Here is an 18,593-nt window from a genome sequence, read left to right on the forward strand (position 1 = left end):
GTGGTGAACGCACAGGGGGAAACACCTGAGATCACACTCTCCCTGGGGATGCTGAGAGAGGAACTACAGACATCCAGAGAAGAGGTTCTGGTTCAGATTAAAGCCGAAAATGCCACATCCCTTTAAAGAGATAAAGAAGGATATTGTCTCTCTCCACGAAGAAACTAAAGCTGACATACGGTCCATACAGGACGAACTAACCAGCGAGTTTGCCTGGCTCCGCTCGGCTCAGGCTGAGACAGCTGATAATGTGACGAGGTGGGAACCGCGCTTGGTGAAACGATGGATAGGGTCACCGCGCTGGAACAGGCACATGAACTAATCAATAAAGAGTATAAGAAACTGCAAGACAAATATCAGGATCTTGAAAATAGAAGCAGGAGAAACAGGAGTCTACAGCTGATTGGCATTAAAGAGGGAGCCGAAGGCGGCAATATGATCAGATTCCTCACTGATTTCTTCCCCGCGGTGCTTGGAGCCGACAACTTCAGATCCCCTGTCGTGATTGCCCGGGCACATCGTACGCTAGCCCCGCAGCTGGCCAACGGGAGACCCTGGGCCATTCTCGCCCGCCTACATTATTACATGGACAAACAGCGGATACTGGATCTGGGCAAAGCTAAAGGGCAACTGACGTATGGAGGGGACCAGGTGCACATCTATCCTGACATGAGCCTGGAGATTGGCAGGCAGCGCTCCGCTGACAACGCATTAAAGAGGAAACTCCGAGAGGCCAGCGTCAAGTACAGCTTATTCTTCCCTGCCAAGCTTGTCATCACCGTGGACGGGATTACGCCAGGGCCACACTGCCAACGAAGTGCTGCGAAGCGCAGCGCACCGAAATTCTCGCGCGAGCCCGTTCACATCAGACACGCATTTCTCCACGCTGGTCGACAAGCGCTTCTGCTCCCAGCTGTTGTCTCCGTCACATTTGGGGCTGTTTTTCCATCATGGGTATCTCTCTCTGTCTCTCTCTCTCCCTCTCTCTCTCTCATGTGTGTGTGTGTGTGTGTGTTAGACTGTGTTCATCTCTCCCGCGCTCTGTTTAGATGCCACTGACTAATATGTATAGCCTATGTTCCTGCTCGGCTTGACACATTTGCTTGCGGCTCGCGCAGAAAATAGACCAGACACCGAAACAGTCACTGCAGCGCCGGCCGCGGAGCTGCGCGGCATGGCCGGTGTGGATGACACAATCAGTTAACATGGGCGCCGAAAGGAAACTGGATTCGCTTCGAGGCGCTTCGAGGCTATTCGCAGCGCTTCCACATCCGGTGTGGCCCTGGCGTTAGACACACCTTTGATTCCCCGAAAGCCGCTTAAGACTTCTACAACCAGAAGATTGCCAAAGTGGACTGATCCCCATAAACGCAAGTAATCGTAATACTGGGTGTTTGATATTCTTTTCTTTATATCCTGTAATCTTTTTTTTTTCTGTCAGAGAGCAGTTATTATAATGGGATGGCTTAAAATTTGAAAATAATTTAACTAACCAAAAGTACCAATTTTTATAACTTTGTAACTTTGTAACTTAACTCTTCCTGTCAATATTGTATATCTCTGTGTCTGCTCTCTATTTAGATATTTGGACTTTTGGAATTATACACTCTGAATGTTTATTACTTATTCAAATTAGTGAAGAAGGCAATACTATACACACAGGGCCGGATCTACTAAGATCCCAATTTGTGTGTACTAATTTGTGTGCGCAATCTAGAATTTTGCGTGCAGGTGATTTACTAAGAGTGATTGCGTAAATGACAACAGGTGCAAACGTGTTGGAGACACGCCTATTTAAATGAGAGTTTTGCGTGTTTCATGGTTTGCAGCATGGCGAGTTTGGAGAGACGAATATGCAAAGTTAAATTTGACCCTATAGAATTAGAGGTGTTGGTAGATGAAGCCAATAAACACAGCTACAGCATAGAAAACTGTCGCAAAAAGGAACGCTATATGGGAGAAAATCTGTGAAAAAGTAAATGCTGTTGGTAAAACGATGTGAACAGTGGATGAAGTGAAATGAAGATATCAAGACATCAGAAGAAGAGCAAAAGAAAAATTGGCATATAATAAAATGTCTGCAAATAAAACAGGTGGGGGCACAGTGGATGAGATGCCTCTGACCAGCATTGAGGAACAGGTGCAGTTGACATTCTGCGAAGAACAAGTCACTGGAATTGCTGGGTATGACACACTGGACCTAATAGCAGAACAAGGTAGGCGCACAGCAATACAAACACACTTTTTTTCTGAAAAGATATTTATTCACTAAGTGAAAAATTAATGTACCTCCTGTGGTAACATTTTGCTGTCTTTCAAGTCAAATCCCCAACAAAAAACTTTTTTTGTTTAATATGTAGAATCAGAAGTTCAGCCATCGCCCTCAAATCCCCCCAAAGCAGCCGCCACCCCTGCAGATCCTCGAAAGGGCTCAGAGGACATTGATCTGGAGTTGCTGCAGGAACAAAAGAAACCGTCTGCAGCCCTACAGACAACTGCATGGGAGATGCAAGCGGCGTCATCGTTGGCACGGGCAGTCAGGCGCGACACTCAGGCCATTGCCACGCACTGCAGACAGATGTAGCTGGTCAGCGCAGTATCTGCCCAGAGGATGGCCATCAATTCTGTGGCAAGAGGACTACGGGAAGGGGTACAGGCAATGACTGCCCTCTATCCAGGTGTAGAAGTGGGCCTACCAAGTCCCACAGTGACAGCTAGGCAGCTGAGGACCAGAGAGGGAGGAGAGGTGCACAAGGCGGGCAAGTTCCACCTGTATAAAAGGAAACACAAATAATACACTGTGTCATGTTTGTTTTCTTACATTGGCTGTGATAGGCGTTTCTAGCCCATTTTTGAGGGTGCTGAAGCACCCCTAAATTGAATCCCAGCACCCCTAAAATTTGAGAGATTTTTATTTCCTTTTTTTTTCATTTTCAATTTTATTTCAATTTTATTTATAAAGCCTAATATCACAGGGCTTTACAGCATACGACATCCCTCTGTCCTTTGGACCCTCACAGCGGATAAGGAAAAACTCCCCAAAAAAAACCCTTTAACAGGGAAAAAAACAGTAGAAACCTCAGGAAGAGCAACTGAGGAGGGATCCCTCTTCCAGGACGGACAGACGAGCAATAGATGTCGTACAGAACAGATCAACATAATAAATTAACAGTAAACCATATGACACAATGAGACAGAGAGAGAGAGAGAGAGACAGAGACAGAGACAGAGAGAGATGCAGGACAGACGGTAATGACAGTAGCTTACAACAACATTAATGAAAGTAATAATATTATAATTAATAATAACATATTAATATCTGATAGTATACATGTGTGTGAATAATCATATGTGTATAATAACAGTAGAAGTATGACTAATGATAACAGCAGCAGCAGGGGGCATCTGGCAGGACCACAGCAGCAGCAAAACCACACACGTCACACTATCCAGGCACCGCTGCAATACGAGTTAACCTGAGAGACAGTGGAGCACAAAGGCTCCGGAGAAGAAGCCGAGTTAGTGACATCCAGAATGGCCGAGTTAGCAAGATGCAGTAACAGGACACGAGAGAGAGAGAGAGAGAGAGAGAGAGAGAGAGAGAGAGAGAGAGAGAGAGAGAGAGAAGGAGAGAAGGTGCCCGGTGTATTATAGGGGGGGTCCTCCAGCAGACTAGGCCTAAGTCAGCCTAACTAAGGGCTGGTATAAGGCAAGCCTGAGCCAGCCCTAACTATAAGCTTTATCAAAGAGGAAAGTCTTAAGTCTAGTCTTAAATGTGGAGACGGTGTCTGCTTCCCGGACCGCAACAGGAAGATGATTCCACAGGAGAGGAGCCTGATAGCTGAAGGCTCTGGCTCCTGATCTACTTTTGGAGACTTTAGGGACCACGAGTAACCCTGCATTCTCAGAGCGCAGAGTTCTGGTGGGATAATATGGCACTATGAGCTCTCTAAGATACGACGGAGCTTGACCATTTAGAGCTTTATAAGTAAACAGTAGGATTTTAAATTCAATTCTGGATTTTACAGGGAGCCAGTGCAGAGAAGCTAAAACAGGAGAAATATGATCACGTTTCTTAGTTCCTGTTAGTACACAAGCTGCTGCATTCTGAATTAGCTGGAGAGTTTTTAAGGACGTACTAGAGCTACCTGATAATAGAGAGTTACAGTAATCCAGCCTTGAGGTAACAAAAGCGTGGACCAATTTTTCTGCATCTTTTCAGGTCAGGATAGGCCTAATTTTGCAATATTACGCAGATGAAAAAATGCAGTCCGTGAGGTTTGTTTTAAATGAGAATTAAAAGACAAATCTTGATCAAATATTACTCCGAGGTTTCTTACGGTAGTGCTAGAGGCCAGAGCAATGCCATCTAGAGAATCTATGTCATCAGAAAAAGAGTCTCTGAGTTGTTTCGGGCCAAGAACAATAACTTCAGTTTTGTCTGAATTTAACATCAGGAAATTGGTGCTCATCCAGGTTTTTATGTCTTTAAGGCAACTATGAAGTTTAGTTAATTGATTACTTTCTTCTGGCTTCATCGATAAATACAACTGTGTATCATCCGCAAAACAATGGAAATTTACAAAGTGATTTCTAATGATGTTACCTAAAGGAAGCATATATAGAGTAAATAGGATTGGTCCGAGCACAGAACCTTGCGGAACTCCAATACAAACTTTAGTACGTAAGGATGATTCATTATGAACGTCAACAAACTGAAAACGATAAGATAAATAAGATTCAAACCAGCTTAGTGCAGAACCTTTTAGGCCAATTAAGTGTTCCAGTCTCTGCAGTAGAATTTGATGGTCAATTGTGTCAAACGCCGCACTAAGATCTAATAAAACAAGTACAGAGACGAGTCCTTTGTCTGAAGCAATCAGAAGGTCATTTGTAATTTTAACTAGTGCTGTCTCAGTGCTATGATGCACTCTAAATCCTGACTGAAATTCCTCAAATAAATTATTATCCTGGAGAAAATCACACAGCTGGTCTGCGACTACTTTCTCAAGGATCTTTGACATAAAGGGAAGATTAGATATTGGTCTATAGTTGGCTAACACCTCTGGATCCAGGGTGGGCTTTTTTAGGAGAGGTTTAATTACAGCTACCTTAAAAGACTGTGGTACATAGCCTGTTAATAAGGATATACTGATCATATCTAATATATGAGTGTTAACTAAAGGTAAGACTTCCTTAAGTAGCCTAGTTGGGATGGGGTCTAAGAGACACGTTGATGATTTAGATGAAGAAATCACTGCTGTCAATTCTTGAAGAGAAATTGGGGAGAAGCAATCTAAATATATATTAGGTCTTACAGCTGTGTTTGAGGTTAGATAGGTAGGCCTACCATCTGAGGGCAGGAGGTCATGAACTTTGCCTCTAATAGTTATAATTTTGTCATTAAAGAGCCAGTGTGTAAAATGGGTTGAAAACAGTGACATCAGTGGTCAAATTCTAGATTGCAGGGCTCACTCGCTCACCCCTCCCGTCAGGTAAATGACAGTGGCCTCGTAGGGACAAAAAGCCTTGCGCACGAGTTTTTCAGAAGTAGGTCCATCTAGTGACGAGGTGAATATTTATTTAGAAATCTAAACCATGTTAAGATATTGTAATGAATCCCTCACGAGCAGGAGACCAGAGGAGCGTTCGGGAAAAAGGCCAGTTTATTTGAGCACTCAAAAAACTCCAGTAACACTCCAGGGGGTAAAAGACTCCGTCCCAAACTCTGACTCTTCTAGTGTAACACACACACTTCATACACACATACTCGTTTACCATACCGAGTGGGGACCCCCTCCCCTCTCTGCTCCACCAACCTCCAGCCCGCACACTGACTGACAGCGTAGCCGGTAAACAGAGCTCAGCTGTTTATTTAGCCTAGCAATATCTCCGGACTATAGTAGCTGCAATGGACGACTTTGAACGCGATTTTGAAGAGTTTCTTGTAGCGGACACGGACCCAGAGCCATACTTGTTTGAGCCGGAGCATACAGATGAGGAACTCCATGTGTTTGATGCTGAGCGGGCGAGAAGAGAGGCTGAATGCACAGAATGGGATTCGGTGCTACTGCTACCATTGTTGGGGAGATATATCATCAGGAGGAAAAGCGCCGCAGAGAGTGCATCACAAGGAGTGAAGTTGCATCTTCTTTTCCTCGCAGATGACGGTTTGGGTTCATTCTCTCCTGTTGCGTGGTAAGTGTGGTCCATTTGCAAACTTTATAACTAAAAAAACTTTTCACTACTCTCTATCGACGAACTACTAACACACTCTGCTGTTTCCTCCTCCTTCTTCCTTCCTTCCGCTGTCTTCGTTGGTTTATTTATACACGCGAAACATGTTCTCTGGCTGGCTGGATTGTCCGCTCGGTCTGCTGTACATACATGGCGGCGCAAGATGGCGACCTCTCTAAAGCAAGGCCCTTGCTATATATATATATATATATAAAAGCATAATTATAAGGCTAAGAAAACCAAACGAATTTTATTTTATAGCAATTATACACTTGTATGAACATATTAATGGGTAGAATATTCAGATTCAGATTCAGATTGACAATAAACCATGCCAAATATTACACACTGGCCCTTTAAAAAAGCTCATAAAATCATTACTGCTAAGGGCTAAAGGAATACAAGGCTCAGTAGAGCTTTGACTCTCAGTCAGCCTGGCTACAGTGCTGAAAAGAAACCTGGGTTTATTTTTGTTTTCTTCTGTTAATGCTGAGTAATAGTTTGCTCTGGTATTGCGGAGGCCCCTCTTATATGTTTTGAGACTGTCTGCCTAGATTAAACGAGATTCTTCCAGTTTGGTTAATCGCCAATTCCTTTCAAATTTTCGCGATATTTGTTTTAACTTATGGGTTTGAGAGTTATACCAAGGATCGAACTTTCTTTGCTTTGTTAACTTCTTTTTAAGAGGAGCTACAGAGTCGAGTGTTGTTCGCAGCGAGCCTACAGCGCTATCGATAAGATGATCAATTCGGGAGAGGTTAAAGTCGGCACGGGAAATCTCTGTTACTGAAGGACATGGTATTAAATTTAACGACGGAGGAATCATTTCCTTAAATTTTGCGACAGCATTATCTGATAAACACCTAGTATAGTAACTGTTGCTGAGTGGCGTATAATCAAGTAAAAAGAAATCAAAAGTAATCAAATAATGATCCGATAGCGAGGGATTCTGTGGAAAGACTGTTAGGTTATCAATTTCAATTCCATACGTCAGAACTAGATCGAGGGTATGGTTAAAACAGTGAGTGGGTTCATGTACACCCTGACTGAAGCCAATGGAGTCTAATAATGAAATAAACGCGGTAGCCGGGGAGTCATTATCAACGTTGACATGAATGTTAAAATCGCCTACAATAATAACTTTATCTGATTTAAGAACTAAACTGGATAAAAACTCTGAGAATTCAGATACAAATTCAGAATATGGGCCAGGAGCACGGTACACTATAACAAATAAAAGTGGCTGCGAGGTTTTCCAGGTTGGATGTAAAAGACTAAGAACGAGGCTTTCAAATGAATTATAATCTAGTTTAGGTTTAGGGCTGATTAACAGACTAGAGTTAAAAATTGCTGCAACTCCCCCTCCTCGGCCGCTGCCTCGAGGAATGTGGGTATTATTATGACTGGGAGGAGTGGACTCATTAAGACTAACATATTCATCTTGACACAGCCAGGTTTCTGTGAGACTGAGTAAATCAATATGATTATCTGAAATTAATTTGTTTACTAACACTGATTTGGACGATAGAGACCTGATATTTAACAGTCCGCATTTAATTCTCCTGTTTTGTCTTTCTGTCACAGAAGAGGTTTTAATTTTTATGAGGTTGTTATGCACAACTCCTCTTTGTTTAATTTTGGATTTAAATAATTTAGGTAGTCGGGGGACAGACACCGTTTGTATAAAACTATGAAAACTATGGCTGGGTAACTGAACTAGAAGCTCAGAGAAGCGTATAGGACTGCGACTCTGAGTCCTGATCTCAACTCTGGGTTGTCACAGTTTTGAATTACTAAGAAAATTTGCCAGGTTCCTAAAAATGAGAGCAGCTCCATCCAAAGTGGGATGAATGCCGTCTCTCCTAATAAGACCAGGTTTTCCCCAGAAAGTTTGCTAATTATTAACGAAACCCACATTGTTTGCTGGACACCACCTGGACAGCCAGCGATTAAATGATGACATGCGGCTAAACATGTCTGGTCAGATTTGGGAGGGGTCCAGAGAAAAGTCCGACATCGTTTTTGCATATTCACACACCGAGGCAATATTAATTTTAGTGACCTCCGATTGGTGTAACTGGGTGTCATTGCCGCCGACGTGAATAACTATCTTACTGAATCTACGTTTAGCTTTAGCCAGCAGTTTTAAATTTGATTCAGTGTCGCCTGCTCTGGCCCCAGGGATATATTTGACTGTGGCCGCTGGTGTTGCTAACTTCACATTCCTCAGAATAGAGCTGCCAATAACCAGAGTTTATAACCAGCCCCCTATAGTGAGTACCAAAAATACCAAAAATACTAATAAAGTCCTCTCTCTGCTCCTCTCACTCTCTGTACTGTCAGCCAAAAGGTAAATAACCAAACAATGCATTTTATATCTAATAAGAGATAAACTGATACATTGATCCAACTTACATCATTCTAGATAGATAGACCATTTGATCTTACACTCTTACCTGAACCTGGCTCTTTTTTTTTTTCGAAAAAACAATCTTATATCTATGATGATGCTGTCTGTCTGTCTGTACACACACGCACACACACACGCACACACAGTAGGAGTTATAATGTTAATGGGCATCCTGTCAGTTAGCTAGTCAGTAGCACCTTGGCTTTAATATTAACACATGCACATGACACAACAGCTAGCTTCTCTCATTCCAATTCAAACAGAGGACAGTGGTACTGACCACCTGTAACGTTTCCTAGCTAGAAAAAACGTCAGCTAACTCCTACCTAACAACATAAACAGTGACCTATGATTAAATGCAGCAAAAATGAGGACTGGTAATGATAATAATGTGTTGGTATTGAGTGGTTAGGAAATGTGCCGTATATCCTGGTTTCAGCCAGGTACTTACACCACTACTGCATATCACCCACTCTGGAAGGCAGCGCATTGCTCTGTGCAGATAGAGTGCTCAGAGCCAGAGTTGGGGAAAGGTGGGAGGGATGGGGTGGATCAAACCATTTTTGAGGCAAGGGGGGGGGTGCTCTATTTTTGTTGTTAAAATATTATATTTCAACCAAGTACTGTATGGTTTTGACACTTTTCTAGCTTGTTAAAAAAGGACATACAGTAATAAAAAAAAAGGAATGTAGCTCACATGTAGGACATGTTGCCTGTACTGGCGTGCTGACGTATTGCGGTAAGCGAGTTGTGTCATTTCCGGTGTTTCTGTGACAGCGTCTCTGTACTGCTCTGGTGAATTCTACTAGCCTGCTTTCTGCTTTCTCACTTCAGTTGCTTTAACATCTACTTCAAGTCTTAACTCACACTAGTTCTGTTTAAGCACTTATAGCTCTCCTCCTTTTTACGACTTCCCTGCTAATCTCTTAGCTGTTGTTTGCACATTACTAGCCTTCGTAGCTACATTAGCTTTACAGTTAGAGATGGCTTCTCCCTCTGCTCTTTCTTGCTCGGTGTGCCAAATGTTTAGCTATGCCTCTGCCTCCTTTAGCAACAGTGGTAATTGTAACAAGTGTTTCTTATTTGCTGCGTTGGAGGCGAGGCTCAGTGAACACCATGGAAAACCATTCAGTAGCTGTGGTAGTTAGCCAGCCCCCTGTAGCCGGTGCGGAGCCACATAGCATAGCCTCTGCTAGCGGTCCTCCGGTAACACCCGTTCAGCCGGGAAGTTGGGTAACCGTTCGCCAGAGGCATAGCTCCAAGCCGAAGCTCACGGCTCACCACCAGCCTGTTCACGTTTCCAACCGCTTTTCCCCACTCAGCGACACACCCGCTGAGTACAGAGAGTGAGAGGAGCAGAGAGAGGACTTTATTAGTATTTTTGGTATTTTTGATACTCACTATAGGGGGCTGGTTTACTCCAGAAACATACATACTGTTTATGTGTATGTTGAGGAGCTGCTGTATCAAAATGAGTTATCCTCCCCCAGAAATTAGGGTTACGATATGTTTCTTTTATGATTCCAATCCATTCCTCTTTTGCTGTGGCTCAGCATTTAAATAACCTTTATCAGATTTGATGGTTTAGTCACAGACTTTCCCAAAAAGTGTTGTGCTTTTCTTTCACAAATGTGGGAATGAAATTGCGTTAAAATGTACAAAACAGTGAAATTTATCTTGCCTGGCTGGGCAGCTCTCTGGGTGCTCAGCACCCCTAAACCTCTGATCCTAGAATCGCCCCTGTTGGCTGTGAATATTTATTTTGTGTAAAATAGGTTATACGGTAAAGAGCTGTTTTGTTTTGTTTTTTTGCCAGATATATTTTGTGAATGAAACAATGTGTCTTTGATATGATTTTGCGGGGCTTAACATAATTAGACATTAATGAGACTGAGCATTTCGTTTGATAAGAACTTTTGGAATTTAGAAAGTGATTTCAGTCATCTTTTTTCAATAAATGTTGATTTGCTTAACTTTGCAATGCTCTGCAGGGAATGGTCTTGCACTCGTATTCTAATCTACAGCATATGTTTAATCAAGGTGTATTTCTGCATTACATATTATTGAATGAAAATAGAAAAATAAATGCATATACCAAACAGCTCACAAGAAGTGACTTTGAATGAGATTGCTGCGTGTCTGCATACCCTCAGCATTGGGTTGTTGCTCCATACGGGGGGGCAGGTCAGCGTTCTCTTCCGGCATGGCATCATGCTCCAGCCCGTGTTGCTTGGCGATGTTATGTAGCATGCAGCAGTTCACTACAATCTTGGCCACTTTTTCTGGCCTGTGCAGCAGTGCTCCTCCAGTGCAATCCAAACATCGGAACCTGCTCTTCAGGATTCTGAAGGTGCGCTCCACAATATCCCGTGTGCTGATATGGGCCTTGTTGTACCTTATTTTTCCAGCAGTGGTCAGGTTGAGAACAGGTGTCAGGAGGAAGGGGTGTAGGGGGTATGCACTATCAACTTAAAAAAAACATATGAATCAATATGAAACATGCTCTTGTTTTTAATGTAATAAATTATTTTACAAAGGATTTTACAAATTGACTCACCTACAAGCCAGCCATCTCCAAACCCATCTTGCAACCTGGAAAACAGAACACTGTTTCTCAGAATAAAAGAATCGTGTACTGACCCGGGATATTTTGCCACAACATTGGTAATTTGGCATCACAAACGCACTGCACATTCAATGAATGCATGTGTTTACGATTTCTGTACACATGCTCAGTGTCTGGGTGGGGGGGGGGGGCAAGCTGCACATGGGTGCAGTCAATTGCTCCTATAACTCTGGGAAATCCAGCTACTGCAAAGAAGCTTTGTTTGGTCTCATTCAAGGAGTGCCGAGTGCGTGGAAACCTAATAAAATTGCGGTAAGCGTGTTGTGTCATTTCCGGTGTTTTCTGTGACAGCGTCTCTGTGCTGCTCTAGTGAATTCTACTAGCCTGCTTTCTGCTTTTCTCACCTCAGTTTCTTAACATCTAATTCAAGTCTTAACCCACACTAGTTCTGTTTAAGCACTTATAGCTCTCCTCCTTTTACAACTTTCTTGCTAATCTCTTAGCTGTTGTTTGCACGTTACTAGCCCTATTAGCTACATTAGCTTAATAGTTAGTGATGGCTTCTCCCTCTGCTCTTTCTTGCTTGGTGTGCCAGATGTTCAGTTATGCCTCTGCCTCCTTTAGCGACAGTGGTAATTGTAACAAGTGTAGTTTATTTGCTGCATTGGAGGCGAGGCTCAGTGAATTAGAAGCGCGGCTCCGCACCATGGAAAATCACTCGGTAGCTGCGGTAGTTAGCCAGCCCCCTGTAGCCGGTGCAGAGCCACATAGCATAGCCTCTGCTAGTGGTCCTCCGGTAACCCCCATGCAGCCGGGAGGCTGGGTAACTGTCCGGGAGAAGCACAGCTCCAAGCCAAAGCCCACGGCTCACCACCAGCCTGTTCATGTTTCCAACCGCTTTTCCCCACTCAGCGACACACCCGCTGAGGATAAAACTCTGGTTATTGGCAGCTCTATTCTGAGGAACGTGAAGTTAGCAACACCAGCGACCATAGTCAAATATATCCCTGGGGCCAGAGCGGGCGACATTGAATCAAATTTAAAACTGCTGGCTAAAGCTAAACGTAGATTCAGTAAGATCGTTATTCACGTTGGCGGCAATGACACCCGGTTACGTCAATCGGAGGTCACTAAAATTAATATTGCCTCGGTGTGTGAATATGCAAAAACTATGTCGGACTCCGCATGTCATCATTTAATCGCTGGCTGTCCAGGTGGTGTCCAGCAAACGATGTGGGTTTAGTTAATAATTGGCAAACTTTCTGGGGAAAACCTGGTCTTATTAGGAGAGACGGCATTCATCCCACTTTGGATGGAGCTACTCTCATATCTAGGAACCTGGCAAATTTTATCAGTAATTCAAAACTGTGACAACCCAGAGTTGAGATCAGGACTCAGAGTCGCAGTCCTATACGCTTCTCTGAGCTTCTAGTGCAGTTACCCACCCATAGTTCTATACAAACGGTGTCCCCGACCACCTAAATTATCAAAATCTAAAATTAAACAAAGAGGAGTTGTACATAACAACCTCATAAAAATTAAAACCTCTTCTGTGACAGAAAGACAAAACAGGAGAATTAAATGCGGACTGTTAAAAATCAGGTCTCTATCGTCTAAAGCAGTGTTAGTAAACAAATTAATATCAGAAAATCACATTGATTTACTCAGTCTCACTGAAACCTGGCTGTGTCAAGATGAATATGTTTGTCTTAATGAGTCCACTCCTCCCAGTCATAATAATACCCACATTCCTCGAGGCAGCGGCCGAGGAGGGGGAGTTGCAGCCATTTTTAACTCTAGTCTGTTAATCAGCCCTAAACCTAAACTAGATTATAATTCATTTGAAAGCCTCGTTCTTAATCTTTTACATCCAACCTGGAAAACCTCGCAGCCACTTTTATTCGTTATAGTGTACTGTGCTCCTGGCCCGTATTCTGAATTTGTATCTGAATTCTCAGAGTTTTTATCCAGTTTAGTTCTTAAATCAGATAAAGTTATTATTGTAGGCGATTTTAACATTCATGTCGATGTTGATAATGACTCCCTGGCTATCGCATTTATCTCATTATTAGACTCCATTGGCTTCAGTCAGGGTGTACATGAACCCACTCATTGTTTTAACCACACCCTCGATCTAGTTCTGATGTATGGAATTGAAATTGATAACCTAACAGTCTTTCCATAGAATCCCTCGCTATCAGATCATCATTTAATAACTTTTGATTTCTTTTTACTCGATTACATGCCACTCAGCAACAGTTACTATAAAAAAACAAGAATAACCCCAGGTTTCTTTTCAGCACTGTAGCCATGCTGACTGAGAGTCACAGCTCAATTGAGCCTTGTATTCCTTTAGCCCTTCTAACTATTAGAGGCAAAATTCATGACCTCCTGTCCTCAGATAGTACCTATCTAACCTCAAACACAACTATAAGACCTAATATATATTTAGATTGCTTCTCCCCAATTTCTCTTCAAGAATTGACAGCAGTGATTTCTTCATCTAAATCATCAACGTGTCTCTTAGACCCCATCCCAACTAGGCTACTTAAGGAAGTCTTACCTTTAGTTAACACTCATATATTAGATATGATCAGTATATCCTTATTAACAGGCTATGTACCACAGTCTTTTAAGGTAGCTGTAATTAAACCTCTCCTAAAAAAGCCCACCCTGGATCCAGAGGTGTTAGCCAACTATAGACCAATATCTAATCTTCCCTTTATGTCAAAGATCCTCGAGAAAGTAGTTGCAGACCAGCTGTGTGATTTTCCAGTTTTGGAGTTCCGCAAGGTTCTGTGCTCGGACCAATCCTACTTACTCTATATATGCTTCCTTTAGGTAACATCATTAGAAATCACTCTATAAATTTCCATTGTTTGGCAGATAATACACAGTTGTATTTATCTATGAAGCCAGAAGAAAGTAATCAATTAACTAAACTTCATTATTGCCTTAAAGACATAAAAACCTGGATGAGCACCAATTTCCTTATGTTAAATTCAGACAAAACTGAAGTTATTGTTCTTGGCCCGAAACAACTCAGAGACTCTTTATCTGATGACATAGTTTCTCTAGATGGCATTGCTCTGGCCTCTAGCACTACCATAAGAAAGCTCGGAGTAATATTTGATCAAGATTTGTCTTTTAATTCACATTTAAAACAAACCTCACGGACTGCATTTTTTCATCTGCGTAATATTGCGAAAATTAGGCCTATCCTGACCCGAAAAGATGCAGAAAAATTGGTCCACGCTTTTGTTACCTCAAGGCTGGATTACTGTAACTCTCTATTATCAGGTAGCTCTAGTAAGTCTTTTAAAACTCTCCAGCTAATTCAGAATGCAGCAGCACGTGTACTAACAGGAACTAAGAAACGAGATCATATTTCTCCTGTTTTAGCTTCTCTGCACTGGCTCCCTGTAAAATCCAGAATTGAATTTAAAATCCTACTGTTAACTTATAAAGCTCTAAATGGTCAAGCTCCATCATATCTTAGAGAGCTCATAGTGCCATATTATCCCACCAGAACACTGCGCTCTGAGAATGCAGGGTTACTCGTGGTCCCTAAAGTCTCCAAAAGTAGATCAGGAGCTAGAGCCTTCAGCTATCAGGCTCCTCTACTGTGGAATCATCTTCCTGTTGCGGTCCGGGAGGCAGACACCGTCTCCACATTTAAGACTAGACTTACGACTTTCCTCTTTGACAAAGCTTATAGTTAGGGCTGGCTCAGGCTTGCCTTGTACCAGCCCCTAGTTTGGCTGACTTAGGCCTAGTCTGCCGGAGGACCCCCTATAATACACCGGGCACCTTCTCTCCTTCTCTCTCTCTCTCTCTCTCTCTCTCTCTCTCTCTCTCTCTCTCTCGTGTCCTGTTACTGCATCTTGCTAACTCGGCCATTCTGGATGCTTCTTCTCCGGAGCCTTTGTGCTCCACTGTCTCTCAGGTTAACTCGTATTGCAGCGGTGCCTGGATAGTGTGACGTGTGTGGTTTTGCTGCTGCCGTGGTCCTGCCAGATGCCTCCTGCTGCTGCTGCCATCATTAGTCATTAGTCATACTTCTACTGTTATTATACACATATGATTATTGTCACATATGTACACTATCAGATATTAATATATACTTTCAACATATTGTACCACTACAGCCAGAATTATAATTATAATATTATTCCTTTCATTAATGTTGTTGTAAGCTACTGTCATTACCGTCTGTCCTGCATCTCTCTCTCTGTCTCTCTCTCTGTCTCTCTCTCTGTCTCATTGTGTCATATGGATTACTGTTAATTTATCATGTTGATCTGTTCTGTACGACATGTATTGCACGTCTGTCCGTCCTGGAAGAGGGATCCCTCCTCAGTTGCTCTTCCTGAGGTTTCTACCGTTTCTTTCCCCCGTTAAAGGGTTTTTTGGGGGAGTTTTTCCTGATCAGCTGTGAGGGTCATAAGGACAGAGGGATGTCGTATGCTGTAAAGCCCTGTGAGGCAAACTGTGATTTGTGATATTGGACTTTATAAATAAAATTGATTGATTGATTGAATTGATTCAGACAACACATCTGAAAAATGGGATTGGGATATCCCAGCTGTAATGGCTACCATATGCTGGAATGACCAAGATGCAAAAAAATGTAAACTTGCAAGGAGTTTTGTCATTGCAGGTATTGCATGACTCCTCATGGCTGGCTCCAAATCCGCTCTGAGTTCCTCCAACAGCTCCAAAATGGCAATGCTGGATAGGCGATATGTTTTAATGATTGTTTCCTCATTCATTTCAAAAATGTTCACACGAGGGTGAAAAATGCGTTCTCTGAGTCTCCTTTCATCATTTTGGTAGTTGTAAAGTTCAAAGTTATTACACGTAGCTACATGTTTTTTGTGTAACCCTCCCCCTCTTATTTTTCTTTTTTACCTTTTTTTTTTTTCTCCTCTTTCCTCAGCCAGGATGCAGGAATATTCATGCTACCATTGTACCTTTTCCAATTAGACTATGGATAGAATCCCAAAGAGATCATTAGTGAGTGCGGAACAGAGTGTGGTCAGAATTGTCACATGGAATTGCAGAGGATTAAATGGAACTGTGAAACGGGGTAATGTAGCTACTTGCTCATCTGCAGAGATTGGGGGCTGAGGTTATCTTTTTGCAAGAAACACACCTCAAAAACCATGCACGTGAACAATTACATAAAAATTGGGTTGGACATGTTTCATTCTAGGTTTAACTTGAAGTCACGAGGGACTGCTATTATAATAAATAAAAATGTCCCCTTCACTGCATCAGACATAACAGCTGACTCGAATGGAAGATACGTAATAGTAAAAGGGGAAATGTACAACATCCCAATAATTCTGGCAAACATTTATGCCCCTAACTTTGATGATGAGGAATTTATGACATCAATACTTGCTTCCCTACCCAATCTTCACACTCATAACCTGCTTCTAGCAGGTGACTTCAGCTTTGTGATGGATCCAGTGCTGGACAGATCATCGAGCAAACAACACTGTTTGTCTAAATCGGCTAAAATGCTGCACAATTTTTTGAAGTCAACTAATATGATAGATGCATGGAGATATAAGCACCAAAACCAAAGTCACATTGCTCACACTTTGATTAAGATGTTAAGCTTGGAGTTGGGTGAAATATGATGTGCAGTGTTGATCTGTATGTGTGAATGATGTAATGTTTGTGTAGTTTGTTGTGAGTGTTCAAAAAGAGTGAAAATTCAATAAAGAGAGTTGCTTGCTTGCTGTAGGTAGTAATGTTAGTTATAAAATGTTTCTGGACTGTTGTGAATCTTTTTTGGAACTTCAGTTAACACCAGTTGACCTATAGCTAGCAGCCGGGAAGCTCATAATGGACAAGTGTCAGTTTTAAGAGAAGCTCAATAAATTTCTATTCATTCATTCATTGGTTCATTCAACCATCCATTTCCTGCCATATATCTGGGTCCAGGTCATATTAATTTAGTTCATTATATTACTAGGAATGACTGTTATAAACTGCTGGGCTGTACTAAAAAATGTGATATAATAGTGAATAATTCTAGGCTGTAACCTCTAGTTTTCCCTTGTACTTTAGAACTTTAACAGGTGTGACCATGACACATATCAAACTGTGGTACTATAAAGGTCTTAAATGTAACTTGGTAAACTCTGCTGAAACCCTGAAAGTGCGTTCACTGACAGATAAATAACCTGACAACCAGTCACTGTTAACATGGTGAATAAGTTTATTTATGAAACATAATGTCATCCAGAGCAATAGGGTGAATCCCGTATGTTGCCATAGTAACTGACTCATTGTTACACTGTACTGGCTTTGTGAAATGGAAAATTCCAAGTTTCCCACATCTCAGGCTTAACATACTCCGAATTTTCACAAGTCGCGGTTTCTGAAATAGGGCCCAATAAACAAGCCACTTGTTTACTGAACATGTGACTTGTGTTTAAATATGGTGATTAGCTGGTATCCAGGAGGAGAGCCATGAAAGTGCCAAGAGAGAAACACGCTGTAGATTGCAGGATTTGATTTCACTGTGTCCTGCAAATTGACTGACTTTCACTGTATCTTCTGATGTCTGTCATCAGGTTCACAGACCCCTCCATGTGGGCGGTCCACGTGGGGCTAACGGAGCAGCCAGTCCATGGGGCTCAGTCTCTGGCTGTGGAGCAGATCATATACCATGCTCGGTACAGGCCCAAAGGACTGGACTATGACATTGCCCTGATGAAGCTGTCCACATCACTTGCTTTCAATGGTATTGGTGTTCTGTTGCTGAGCCCTTACATTCTTTCTCAATAACATCCTGCTCTATGTTGATACTCGTACATTCACATGTCTCAGCAGTTTCAACATCATCTCAGAAGGTCCTAAAGGTTCAATTTAGTCCCTGTACACTGGCAGGATGTGAGGTGCCCTTTAGCAAGGCACATGACCTCGGCAGCTGCTCTGCCCAAGCTATGGTTCTACTGGGCAGCTCCCAGGTGTGTGTGTGTGTGTGTGTGTGTGTGTGTTAATGGGCATTCAGATTGATGAGAGTGTGTTGCTTAATGTACCAATCAGAAGATGGAAAAACAACCCAGGAAGTTCAGTTCTCAGATCACTGTAATAAGTGTATTGTCTTCATCACAAGCTCTTAAGCACAAAATAATTTATTAAATAATGACACACAGTCAAAGAGACTATTTTGGGCTGTTGAGGTGATTTTGCTCAGTTCAGATCAGTCCATAAAAACTATTTTTCCCTTCATGGTGCAAGTAGAGCTCCAAAAGTACAACCAGAAGAATAATCAGACCAGTGCACCTTCTCTATAGTTAAAATGTTTATTCATGGAAACTGCTGAATAAATGAATATCCACCAAACGCTTTACATACATC

General features: G+C 42.2%; 1 protein-coding gene across 3 annotated transcripts in view; it reads left to right on the forward strand.

The window, feature by feature from the left end:
- tmprss3a (transmembrane serine protease 3a) overlaps positions 1-18,593 on the forward strand; it is a 120,626-nt gene that overhangs the window by 92,384 nt on the left and 9,649 nt on the right. For all 3 annotated transcript variants that reach the window (XM_033617804.2, XM_033617806.2, XM_078174259.1), the window contains one exon: positions 17,804-17,973. In XM_033617804.2, the coding sequence (XP_033473695.1) occupies positions 17,804-17,973 (170 nt within the window). The remainder of the gene's footprint in view (positions 1-17,803; positions 17,974-18,593) is intronic.

This window comes from Epinephelus lanceolatus, chromosome 14, assembly GCF_041903045.1.
Source record: "Epinephelus lanceolatus isolate andai-2023 chromosome 14, ASM4190304v1, whole genome shotgun sequence".
NCBI lineage: Eukaryota > Metazoa > Chordata > Actinopteri > Perciformes > Serranidae > Epinephelus > Epinephelus lanceolatus.